The sequence below is a fragment of the Anolis sagrei genome, chromosome 2 (genome assembly GCF_037176765.1).
Source record: "Anolis sagrei isolate rAnoSag1 chromosome 2, rAnoSag1.mat, whole genome shotgun sequence".
In the NCBI taxonomy this organism is placed as follows: Eukaryota; Metazoa; Chordata; class Lepidosauria; order Squamata; family Dactyloidae; genus Anolis; species Anolis sagrei.
This window is the reverse complement of record NC_090022.1, coordinates 57,384,011-57,397,532: the sequence shown is the minus strand read 5'-3', so window position 1 is coordinate 57,397,532 and position 13,522 is coordinate 57,384,011. Positions and strand designations below refer to the sequence as shown.

General features: G+C 39.9%; 1 protein-coding gene across 4 annotated transcripts in view; it reads left to right on the top strand.

Moving 5' to 3' along the window:
- FLNB (filamin B) overlaps positions 1–12,934 on the top strand; it is a 106,022-nt gene extending 93,088 nt beyond the window's left edge. For all 4 annotated transcript variants that reach the window (XM_060766148.2, XM_060766147.2, XM_067463515.1 and 1 more), the window contains 8 exons: positions 1,890–2,156; positions 2,823–2,960; positions 3,052–3,167; positions 5,660–5,792; positions 8,214–8,390; positions 9,893–10,111; positions 10,316–10,519; positions 11,271–12,934. In XM_060766148.2, coding sequence (XP_060622131.2) covers positions 1,890–2,156; positions 2,823–2,960; positions 3,052–3,167; positions 5,660–5,792; positions 8,214–8,390; positions 9,893–10,111; positions 10,316–10,519; positions 11,271–11,458 — 1,442 coding nt within the window. In that variant the 3' untranslated portion in view covers positions 11,459–12,934. The remainder of the gene's footprint in view (positions 1–1,889; positions 2,157–2,822; positions 2,961–3,051; positions 3,168–5,659; positions 5,793–8,213; positions 8,391–9,892; positions 10,112–10,315; positions 10,520–11,270) is intronic.
- The last annotated feature ends 588 nt before the right edge of the window (positions 12,935–13,522 follow it).

Sequence of the window (13,522 nt, the reverse complement as noted above, 5' to 3'; positions counted from 1 at the left end):
GGTCCTCATCAACTCTACTTGTGAAATTGATGGGACTAAGAGAAAGCCCTATGCTGAAGACCATAATGCTTGGGTCGGTTTGTGTAGGGAGATACAGTCTTTCTGATATGAGGCATTATAGGATATCGCCAGCCATTTGAATTTTGCTTGGTTATGGAATAATAACCATTGAAGCTGTTTCAGCTAGGGAGTTATGCGCTCCCTATAACTGGCTTCAGGTAGCCCCATAGAGAGTGGGTTACAGTAATCCAAACAGGTTTTTTGGTCCATTTTTTGTGTGAAAGAGTGGAAAATTGCTAGTATAGCAAGGTATTATTTACCCTCTCTTTTTTATGTGGATCCAACTGGGAAAAAAGACACAGTAGTAAAACTTGCCTGGCTTTTTAACTTGCCTTTGTCAACTAACTCGCTAAAAACTTTGTGAGAACATATTCTCCTCATTGAAAGATCACACAGTCTACTTCAAATATTTGAATTAGATGTTATCCTTCAGCATGCTGCTGTTCCCTTTTACTATATATTGTGCCACTTTCTTTCCTTCCTTTCTCTGCTACTCTAATCAAAGCTTACTCTTCCTGTCTTCTGTTCCTTTCTCTTCCTCTGTTCTCTTCTCTTCCTCTGTTGCCACCTTATAGTTACATGGTTCCAGATGGCTGTATGTCTGGAGAGACTGTCCTATCTTTCCTACCAATTCAGTCCCACTTTCCTGTGTGCTGAGCAGGAGGAAAACTGCCAGACGCAGTTGAGAGAACGGCTGTGTCCCATTTTTACTGATGTCCCAGCTAATACCAGAAGAGAAAGTTTCCAATCAGTCTGTTTTTGGGATCTGCACAAGTATTATATGCATGGATTTGTAGGGATTGTGGGTATGTGTAGTATTGAGGTTGTTCTGTATATACAGCCTATATATTACAATAAAATTTGCTTTATGCCCCCATGAATGGTAAATGTGTCACTTAGTATTTGTTGCAAAGACTGTGTCTTGTATGTAATTCTCAACTGATAGGAGAAAAATGGCTGTTTTCTTTCCAAAGTGCTTGGAGGCTAAATCTCATATTCAGCTAATAATGTTATAAATACAAGCATTTTTTCTCTCTGGTAATAAAAACCATCTGTGTAAGTAGGAATATAGTCAAATGCTTGTAGGCTTATATTCTTTAGGGGATAGAGTGAGCCTTCAAAACGGGAACAGGCTAAAATGTAAAATCTTTGAATATTTTTTCCCATTTTGGGTCTAATGCTGTCATGGAGTCTGTTTTCCACATGTTCCTTTAAATCCCATTCTTTAAAAGGATAAGGCTTAATATTTTAGGCCACTATCAAATCCCATATTTTTCTATTGCAGTCAGTGTTACAAAAATGTATGATGGGATTCAAAAAGAAATTTCCTGCTAAAAACATTTGAGCGATGCTGCTTGTCCCTGCTCATTGTTAGCAGAAAAACAGCTCCTTTCGGGAGTTATGCAAAAACCTATCAGCTTTTTGAACATCATTAAGTGGTGACTTTGTAGAGAGAGTTCACCGGTATTCGATGGTTTTGAGCAAACTCTTGGTTGTTTATCCATACAATATTATTCTGTTCTGGTATATAAATCTGGTGGAGTGGATACATATATGAATTTTACATATGAAACTTTATTTTGTATTTTTAAAGCTTGCATGCACTCTGTAAGCACTTTGTCCCTAGTCAGTATTCTCACTTAGAAGTCATTTAAATTAACCTGGAATAGAACTTCAATATTGTGAATCTATCCATAGGATGCTCTAGAATCAGTCATTGTGAATGGAGTCCCACATTGCATGATTCTTGATATTTTGCACCATTCAGTGCAGCATGTAAAAAAAAAAATCCTCCCCATTAACACCAGACTCTTTTCCTTTCTTTTTAGAAATTGATATTGGTGACATGTCCGCTAGGGTAACTAGCCCATCAGGGAGAACTACAGACGCAGAAATTGTAGAGCATGATAAAAACACATACTGTGTCCGCTTTGTGCCACAAGAAATGGGAGTCCATACCGTTGATGTGAAATACAGAGGGCAGCATGTGCCAGGCAGTCCGTTCCAATTCACTGTTGGGCCACTTGGTGAAGGAGGAGCTCATAAAGTCAGAGCTGGTGGGCCAGGACTTGAAAGAGCAGAGGCAGGCATCCCAGGTAAGACTGCTGCTGATATGTCTTCTACATACAGTACATGACAAGAATTTGTCATTGTTATGCAGTGGGGAATAATGATTGGTGTCTGTTAGTGACATAAGCCTAACTTATGTCTATGTCTTTTTTGTTTTGTTTATTGTGGATATTGGCATTTCCTCCCTCCCTGTGTTGAGCTAGTACATCCTTTAGCAGATATTCCATGGCTGGTGGAGAATGAGTTGAAGTAGAACCAGAAAAGCATCCCTATAATCAGACATGAAACGATTTTATCATATCTTAAGACATTTGGAGAATCTTGGTAGAACTCATCAAATGACATTATCTTTATGTCTCTGACTAGTGGGACCTAGCCAAATGTTTCTCTGATTTCCCACCAGCTATGGAATGGCCATAGTGAGAGACTACAGTGGCTCAACAGTAAATCTAGGGAGGTGTTGAATGGCTAGCTATAGTGTTATCCTACATGTAGAACTGTTACGCTATGCCATGTCATATAGGATCTTGATACAAGACTACAAACCAGGATTAGTATGGTTTACCATCTTTGGTTGATGGTAAGTCTCGTCACATCTGTTGCAATGCATGTTGGGCATGTTATCCTACTTGTTACAAGAAAGTGACTAGAAGATCATGTGTCTGTTTCTTACTGTTGTCTCTTGTTTACAGCTGAATTCAGCATATGGACAAGAGAAGCTGGAGCTGGAGGGCTTTCTATTGCTGTAGAAGGCCCAAGCAAAGCAGAAATCACTTTTGAAGATCATAAGGATGGCTCTTGTGGTGTATCATATACTGCTCAAGAACCTGGTATAAAATTTATTAATGACCTGAAATATTAATAATTTGCAGCACACTTTTTCATTCCTTGTTTGCTGAATGAAGTTCTTGTGTTTTTCAGGTAACTACGAGGTGTCCGTCAAATTCAATGATGAGCATATTCCTGAGAGCCCCTACTTGGTTCCTGTGATAGCTCCTTCAGATGATGCGCGTAGGCTCACTGTTATGAGCCTTCAGGTGAGACACAAGGAAATATCTATGCAGCTTACCACAGGCTGATTTCATCCTTGTTCTCAGGCTCTTACACTCAGTAGCAGAATTTCTTAGGACGAAATCCTTGGCAGGCAGTCAGGCCTTTTCAATAGGGGACAGCTCCTGACATAAATCAGTGTTTCATAGTACACTTGTTCGGGAAAAAAGAAACCCCATTGCTATATTTTCCAGTAGCTCATAAAATTAATATTACATTACCTGTTTAAGTAGTTCAGTTTAGGTCTGTAAGACTATATTTGGCAGCAATCAGAAATAACCATGGCCAGTTGCCTTTAACGATTGCAGATGTAGCCTTATTATTCATATGCAGGCAAGGCATGGAAGAAGTCTTGTGTTCACCCAAGTGGGAGAGCAATGCTGATGGGAGAAGACCCCTCACTCTGAGGTGTCTCTTTCCTGACTGCTTGACATCCAGGGTCTTCGGAGCTGAGACACTATGGGAGAGCTGGTGTGGAGAATTGCCACAACACACCAGAAGCTGGGTCCTCATGAAATAGCCGCTCAGAGTCAGTTGCTGCCACTTCCTGTCCATCTCCAGCATAACTACACTGAGATAGGATCTTGGACCAATATTGAAGCATGTTGCTAGGTTCTAATAATGAACTTGACTGAAGAGATTGGATTCAGGGGACAAGCACAAAGTAGTAATTCACACTTGTGCAGGTGTCACAAAACCACAGGTTTGTGGTTTGAATTGTTTTTAGTAGCTGCCAAAAGTAATTTGAATGCCAGGCCTTTCAAAATTTGAGACTCTGTGTAGCCCATTATTTTTATATTTGTGTGGTTAGCAGATAGCTTGATGCAAGTAACATTTTAGACCTGTCCTATACCTAGATTGTAATGACTTTGGATGAGAGACTTTGTTTCAGCCAGGTCCTGCTACCATGTGTTCGCTTTCCTTCATCTTGAAGGTGGGACTGATAGGTAGTTAGATTACATAGTCACACAGGACCTGTGCTTTTGTGCACTGGCCCCTGACTGTCAGTCCAGTCCAGTTCTTTAGCCAAATTTCCACTGAAACAAGGAGTTACAAGGACGCTAATTAGCCGCTGTGGTACTGATGTTTTTCTTGTGTTTCATTTAAAGACTCCTGACAGAATGTGTGTTGTCACATGATTTTAACCCTGAAGAGGGAAATAAAATTGATGAGCACAAGGGTGGGGGAAGAGATGTGATCCTTTTCCAGAAACAGGCTATTGTTCTTTACTCCATAAGCTGCTTGATGATGTTTAGTGTCCAGTTTTGGTTTTAAGCTTTTGCTCATTCCAATTTATTTCTCTCTTGAGGGTAAAACTGTGAATGGAATTGCAGGTAAGCTATGTACTAAAGCAAAACGTTGTGCTCTAACACCCCTGGTGATATAACTTGATTTTCCCAATAGTTAAAGACAGGAAACACATAGGCATATTACCTGGGACTGTTTCTGTGTATATGTACACACACACACATCCAATTCTGGGTACCGCAATTTAAGGGAGTTTGGGAAGCTGGAATGTGTCCACAGGAGGGCGACTGAAATGACCAAGGGTCTGGATAACAAGCTCTATGAAGAGTGGTTTAAAGAGCTGGCCTGCAGAAGAGAAGGCTGAGAGGAGGAGGCATGATGGCTATGTATAAATGTGTGAGGGGAAGTCATAGGGAGGAGGGAGCAAGCTTGTTTTCTGCCGCCCTGGAAACTAGGACGCGGAACAATAGCTTCAAATTACAGGAAAGGAGATTCCACCTGAACATTAAGAATAACTTCTTAACTTTAAGAGTTGTTCAGCAGTGGAACTCTCTGCCCCAGAATGTGATGGAAGGCCCCTTCTTTGGAGGCTTTTAAACAGAGGCTGGGTGGCCATCTCTCAGGGGTGCTTTGAATGCGATTTTGCTGCTTCTTGACGGGGTTGGACTGAATGGGCCACAAGGTCTCTTCCAACTCTATGATTCTAGGTAATGTTCAATACTGAGCAGCATTTCAGATACGCTTCTGGTTCCTCCTTCACTGTTACCAAAATGTCACCTGTGGGCTTTGGGATTTTGAGAGTGTGATTTTTAAAACCTGTGGAACATTTTTAGAAAGGCTTTTCAGAAGTCTTATGTTTTCTTTAAGGGATTATTTTTAGCTTTTCAAGGGAAAATCGCATTTTTTCTTTCTAGAGAGAAAAATGGTTTGTGAGGGTTGAGGGTTACCCACTGAGTAAGTCCTTCATATGTATAAGGATGGGGCACTTAAGTCCCTGTCCAGAGATGCTTCTGCGAAGAGCAGAATTTATGCATTTTTCGATGACACGGTCCTTTTATTAAAAGGAGATATGGTCCTACTATATATTTCATCTTAGTTCTGTGGTGATTTTTTAGATGGAATGGTACAATGCTTCTCTTGCCTTCAGAGACACTGAATTATGGACTGTTGCAGACTGTTTTCCTTGCAATCGAAATGTCAGACTGTGATAATCTCAATGTTGCATTCTTAGGAGTCTGGGTTGAAAGTTAACCAGCCAGCAGCCTTCGCAATTAGACTTAATGGGGCAAAGGGCAAGATTGATGCTAAAGTGCACAGCCCAATTGGAGCTGTAGAAGAGTGTCATGTTTCTGAACTGGAGCAAGGTAAGGAAGCACGAAAACCAGGTGAAACCATAGAATGTGTTAAGTATTGCAGCATTCCAGCATGCATAAATCTTCACAAAATGTCACCACATACCAATAAAGAAACATGTTCAGTGGAAATTAGGCAGTTATTTTGGAGCCCAAATTCTAGAAGCTGTACTTCATAAGAAGTTGGAAATTATTTCCTTGCTTCAAATGCTTGAGTAGAACCAACTTCTGTTTGTCATTTTATCCCCGAATCTTTTGCAAAGGCAAAGTATGCTAGTGCATATAGGTTCCCATCTAGCTGAGAAAGGTTACAGATACATTGATGGCCTATTGGGATGTGCTGTTTTATAGAAAGCCATATCACAACTTCTTCACTTTGCCATTGGTCTGTATATTGGATGCAGCAGAAGGTAAAATATTGTGACCAGCAGTATGTTAGCTGAAGCCACTTTCCATTCTGCCACACTGTGTCCCTTCTTGTTTTTAGTACAACTTGCAGATTGATTCCAACAGTGTCTTTACTTTCTTGCGTAGAATGGGGGGCACATGGCTTGAGAGCAGTACGTGTGAAAAAGATCTTGGAGTCCTCGTGGACAACAAGTTAACATGAGCCAACAATGTCATGTGGCAGCAAAAAAAAAAGCCAATGGGATTTTGGCCTGCATCAATAGGGGTATAGTGTCTAGATCCAGGGAAGTCATTCTACCCCTCTATTCTGCCTTGGTTAGACCACACCTGAAATATTATGTCCAATTCTGGGTGCCACAACTGAAGGGAGATTTTGACAAGCTGGAATGTGTCCAGACGAGGGCGACTAAAATGATCAAGGGTCTGGAGAACAAGACCTATGAGGAGTGGCTTAAAAAGCTGGGCACATTTAACCTGAAGAAGAGAAGGCTGAGAAGAGACATGATAGCCATGTATCCTCTTGTTTTCTGCTGCCATAGAGACTAGGGCGCAGAACAATGGCTTCGAACTACAAGAAAGGAGATTCCAGCTGAACAATAGGAAGAACTTCCTGACTGTGAGAGCTGTTCAGCAGTGGAACTGTCTGCCCCGGAGTGTGGTGGAGGCTCTTTTTTTGGAGGCTTTTAAACAGAAGCTTGATGGCCATCTGCCAAGGGTGCTTTGAATGGAATTTTCCTTCTTCTTGGCAGGGGGTTGGACTGGATGGCCCACAAGGTCTCTTCCAACTCTATGATTCTATGATTGTGATAATGCCAGTGGGGCTTGCATCTCTTGGAAAATATTAGCTATGTTTCCAGAACAACCATCAGGCCAGTGATACATTTTGTACAGCAAGATATATTTGTTGTTGCTTTTATGTCAATGTCATCGTAAGTCAATCCTATTCTAGGAATATCTTGGCAAGATGTCTCCTTTGTATATGGCCATTAGAGTATGATGGCAATGGAGACTCATATATTCCAGTTTAAAGTGGATAATCTGGGATCAGATCCTGGGATAAAGGGCATTGTGAAAGGACCTTCAGACTCCGAATTCACTCAAATCACTAACCTGTGCTGGCTCACTGAAATACATACCTTAGCATACAATCTGCCCTTCACATTCCCTTGGGGTTAGGTGCATAGGACTGTTGCAAAAATGAGAAAAAGTGAATAATTTTTTTAAACCTGAGAGAAAACCTCTCTAGGTATCTCTAGGCCCACCAGTGGAACTCTGTGGTCAACCTTCACTGGAATTTGATAAAAAAAAATCATGGAGGATCTATAAGTGCGTAGAAAAGTGCTCTCTCTTGGAAACTAGATCCTCCAGTGTAACTCTGTGGCAGAAGTTGACCCCAAGTGGCCCTTCCACACAGCCATATAATTCAGAATATCAAGGCAGAAAATCCCACAATATCTGCTTTGAACTGGGTTATCTGAGTCCACACTGTCATATATTTCAGCTCAAAGCTGAAAATGTGGGATCATATTCAGTTGTGCAATAGGGGCCTGAGCAGGACCTAGAGTATTTTTTTTAAAGAGAACATATTATTCAAAGCCATGAATAATCAAATCCACATAAGTGAAATAGGCAAATGTGGAGGGACAACTGTACTAATGTTTATTGTGGAATAAAGAAATTTGGTTCTCAGTGAACATGTACAACTGTTGTTCAAGGAAGATTGGTCTTGAGTTTCTACCAATAGTTTTTGTTTCTTGGAAACAAATCAACTTTATTGTAGTTGAAAGTGAAGAGGCAAAGCCTGGTTTAAATATGCCAACTCAAATTCTGGTGCATGTCCTCTGCGAGGGCAGGCTGGTCAGGCCATTAAGCACAATAAAGTTCAAACCTCAGACAGCAGATTCTTAGGGTCAGAAGCATTCTGTCCCCGACATATGAGCATAAAAGGCTATTGTGTAGTTTAGGTTGACAAGTGCACTATCTTATTGGCAAGTTCTAAATAACAATGTTATATATGTTTTACAGATAAATACGCTGTACGGTTCATCCCACGTGAAAATGGTATTCATTCTATTGATGTGAAGTTCAACGGGAGCCATGTTGTAGGCAGTCCTTTCAAAGTCAGAGTTGGAGAACCAGGTCAGGTCGAAAGCCCAGCTCTTGTTACTGCCTATGGCCCAGGCCTTGAGAGTGGCACAACAGGTAAACCTTTTCCCCATCTTCTTATGACATTAGAATACCGAAGAGTTCTTTTCCAGGAAATCTGCATTCCTTGTATTTAGCTAGCCTGAGTTTTTTTATTTGAACTATGAAGCAGGAAAAAACCAATGTCGAGGCAACTTTAGAATTAGATGCCAAATCTATCTGAACAATTTCTATGAGGTGTAGCATTCTGCTTTAGTACTTGGTTAAATGGTTGCTGAAGGACAAAATTGTCTTGAGTGTATTGGCTTTCTTCAAAAAGATATTTTAAAGCCAGAGTGGTGAACTTTTGTCTCTGGATATTCTGGCCCACAACCACATCTGCCCCCCTTGGCATGGCCAATGAAAGGGGACAGTGAGACTTTGAAATGCTTGGCAGGACAAGGATTCTCTAGTCTTGTATTAAATGATGGCATTGGTGCTCATTCCTTGCTTTCTCTATGGGCATTGAAGAAATTATCATTGATTGAAACAACTGATGAAGGAAATATCAGTTGTCAGTTTATTTATTATGTCAGGAGCAAATTGAGGTGCTGCAAGTTGCTTCTAGTGGGAGAGAATCAGCTGTCCACGAAGACATTTCCTAGAGGATTTGTTACTGTCCTGCGGGGAGGCTTCTCTCATGTCAGTTGACTAGCAAAGTATTGATTGACCATCATCGCTAATTAGCTTTTGGGGTGTTATTGGCTCTGTAGCAGGGTTCTATGTAACCATTACGTTTAAAAGAAGAGGTTTTTTTTATACAAATGCATCCAGTTTTGTTTTGTTCTTCCCTTCACATTTTTGTCTAACAACAGTTGGAAGTGTGAAATAGGTTTTGCAAGCACATTTGTAGTGCCATCAAGAAACTTGTGATTGGCATGATTCAGACAGTACAAATAGATATGATTCCACTTTGCACGTGCATTCCTGTGACAGGGCACAACACTTGGAAGGGCCTAGTCTGATACTCTTGATTGTCATTTTCAAGAGGTTCAGGTTCTCATTATCAATAAATGATAGAGGATGTGGCAAAAACATATTTCTGTATAGACACTGAAGAACTACAGTTATTCATGATCCTGCATATGTGGCACATATTTCACAAATGTGTCACCTTACATTAAAATGTACATTAAAAGTAAGGTGGTGTGTGCTGAATTTTGGAACTTTTTGGTTTTCCCCCATATATTTAATATTTATTTATTTGATTTAGAGCCCATATTTCTTCCCAATAATAGACTCTGAAGTAGTTTACAGTAATATTCAGTCAGAAGTATAGTGTGCCCTTGGTATATGCTGGGATTTGGTTCAGGACACCAATATCCATGGATGCTCAATTCCCATTATATACAATGGCATAGTAAAATTATGTCCCTTATATAAATTGGTAAAATTATTGGGTTGGTTTTTGGGAAAAAATATTTGCAAGCCATTGAAATCCCTGTCTGTACACTTAAATACAAACCAAAATTGAAGACAAAAGTAGTATTACGTTTAAAAATGTGTATTTTTCTTTCCAGGATTGCAGTCTATGTTTACTATAGACACCACCAAAGCTGGCCCAGGTACCCTTGCTGTTACCATTGAGGGCCCATCGAAGGTGAAAATGGATTGCCAGGAAGCTCCAGAGGGCTACAATGTCATGTACACTCCTATGGCTCCAGGAAACTACTTAATTGGAGTTAAATATGGAGGCCCTAATCACATAGCTGGTAGCCCTTTCAAGGCAAAAGTGACAGGTAAGAGAAGTGAGCTGGTCCTTAAAATTGACTTTTGATCTCACTGCATTGTTTGGGAGGGAAGAGGTTCAAAGTGAAGAAGATGGGGGTTCAGCATCATTGACTTGTTTCAAATAGCAGACAATTCTGTTAATATTGACTTCAAACAAAGGTGTAGGTATATTGCTAGGCTGAGCTTTAATTCATTTCATTTCCTTTTTTAAGGTCAGCGATTGGTTAGCCCAGGCGTCTCAAATGAAATGTCTTCTATCATGGTGGAGTCTGTCACCAGGTCCACAACTGATACCTGCTACAGTGCCATTCCCAAATCTTCATCTGATGCAAGCAAAGTCACCTCCAGAGGGGCAGGGCTTTCTAGAGCTTTTGTGGGCCAGAAAAATTCTTTCTCCGTTGATGGCAGCAAAGCAGGTAATTTGCCCTTCTAGAAAGGGTGTGAGTGTCTTACCAATTTAGCGACCAGACCTGAAATTTTCACTTCTGTTGTAAGTCTTGAGGATTAAGAAAACCATTAGGGCATTTATGTCACAGGTAAAAAAAAATGCGTGAATTGCTATTGATAGTGGAATATCAAGTCACTCATTGCATGCAGCAAGGAAGTAAATGAACAGACTGCTGTGGGAACAAAATACTGGAAGTTTAGTTTAGAACCTGGTGTGTGTCTTTGCCTATATATCTTGGCTGTATAATGTGTCTATACAAACATGCACACACACACATACATACATACATACATACATACATACATACACTAATTATACATTACATGGAGCAGTGGTTCCCAGCCCTTTTTTAAAAACCAGGGACTACTTTGAGCAGGGACCACTCTCCAATATTAATACCAAAAGGGTTACGAATCAGTTTTTGGTCAACTTTAGATTCGGTTTGATTATTTGGGGTGCTGATTCATAAAATTGCATTGGATAGACCACATCAGCTCTACTTTCTGATACAAAACATATGCCATCCAGTAGTCGCCATCTGTTTGCCCATATTTAATCTAGAGCCGTGGACCTTATTTAGGTCTCACGGCCCACACGTTGGGAATCACCGACGTAGACATATTAAAACACTTAATATTTATTGAGTTCCTAAATTGTTTAATTTCAGAGCCAGTGTTTTCTGTTGTTATGGTAGTGCTAACCTTCTCCTTCTGTCTTAGGTTCAAATATGTTGTTGGTTGGAGTTCATGGACCAACAACACCTTGTGAAGAAGTATCTGTGAAACACTTGGGAAACCACCAGTACAATGTAACATACGTTGTGAAGGAGAAGGGTGACTACATTCTGGCTGTAAAATGGGGTGAAGAACACATTCCCGGAAGCCCGTTCCATGTTACTGTTCCCTAAGTTCACCTCTTTTCAAAAGATACTACTTTCTACAAATGAAATTGTACATTGCAATACTGTGAGCGCTCCTACAAGAAATGTAATGCACATTTTTAATGTTCCCCCTATTAAATTCATTGTGTTTAAAGTACCCCTTTCTATTGTCTTACGTATCACTGCTATCCAGTGTGCTCCTTTGGTCACGTTCCAACTCTACCTTTCTGAATCAGTACAAAATCATGTAATACTGAAGGATATGCTGTCTTTTTGTTTTGTGGATTTTAGATTTTACAAACTGGAATTTGTCTTGGATGATTGGGTATCTTAAACTACTGACTTGCGATGGGTGTTTTTAGACTGGAAACATTTCATTTAGTTGTAGAATATCACGTTGGCATTTGCCAGTTAAAGGTTCATCTGTAAAGAAATGAGGTTAAAGTGGTACTTAACGTGCCTTTGTATACTTGACTTGTTTTTTTAGTACCTGATAATGAAAATTCAAAATCATGTTACAGCCGAACACTAAAAGGTTTTACAGGATGCTTGGCTGTTTACATTTGGAGGAAATTAGAACTGTTTGCCTTTTTTTCCTTAAAGGGACTCAAAAGAGGGCCTTGGGCTGTTTCCAGAAGCCTTTATTATTGTTCTTATGGTGGTGGCTTGCTTTTAATTATGATGGTTCTTGACTGGATGCCAAATTAGGGTGACGTTCTCACACAGAGGGATGCACCTTGCTGAGTGCTCAAGATCAGTTGTGATGCCCTCAATACAACCTGCAATAAGTCTTACTGCAAAGGATTGCTGACTGTTTCTGCCCATTGAATGTTCAGGAAACGCAGATTGGCTGTATTGAAAAAATTCTTAATTTCCACAGGTGCTTAGTCCAGTCCAGTAAAAAAGTATATTGGGATTCAAGCATCATAATATCAAGTAATGGCTATGTGAAAATGAATCTCAGCAGTTAACCATTAAAGGACTCTGGATGTTTTTGGGTTAGTTAATAAGTCAAATTAAGAAGTTCATGCACAGATGTTGAATCCCCTTCTTTGTTTTGGCAGAAGGATATGAGTACATAGCTGTTCTAACATTCAGAATGTCAAAAAAGGTCTCAAGTATCTATTTCAATGGTTATACAAATTTTCCATTTTTTTAAGCAGAATTTTCTCAGCTTTACATGGTGGTCAATGGAGGAAAAGACTTAATTGCAAGTGACTTAGTTCCTTTCCCTGTTTAGTAAAAAATTCTCCTGGGTCAACTTTATTTTTGTAGTTTGTATATCAGTGAACTAAGTTAAGCACAGCTTCTTGGAGGGGAAATAAAGTAACAGGATTTTAACTGTGCTGTGTGCCTTAATGTGAAATACTCACAACATTGTAAACTATTAAGTAAAAGCAAAATAAACTGGAATAAATGCAGGATTGTAATATTGTATCTCATAACTTATTAAAATCGTGACTGTTTGCTTCATGAAATAAAATGTGCATGTTAACAAACAAACTCAGGTGGGCTTATCAATAATGGTTTTACTGTGATTTCTGTCCAGTATGGGAAACTTCTATTGGTGGTTCTCAGGAGTGGCAGCTTTTAGTAGCACAGACGTAGCTCGTGTCAGTCTGTTTCAGCATCAAAAAGTTGCAAGGGAATTCTGTAGCACCTTTGAAATTGAGAAAATGAAGTCTGTTGCATCGGCTTTTGCAGACCTCAGTCAGCTTTGTCAGGTGAAAGCACCTCAGTCTGAAAGGTGCTTGCTACGGGATTCCTTTATATATTTTTCCTGAAGGAACGAACATAAGACGCCAAAAAGTCGCAATAACGCAAAGGGATTTTAAATACAGAGTAAAATGGTTACCTCCCTTCCATTCTGCAGTCTTGCTTTTTGTAATAACAGCAGGTGCAGCCTTCTAACTCTTAGGAATGTTCCAATCTGTCCTTAAACTACTCACATCCTATTGTTTTGACATACTGAATATTCTAGGTCAGGAATGGGCAACATGGCTCTCTAGAGATTTTCAGACTGACTCCAATGATCTCTCATTCTTGGCTGTTCTAGCTAGAGTTGGTGAACAAACCAATCCCGTAATGCAA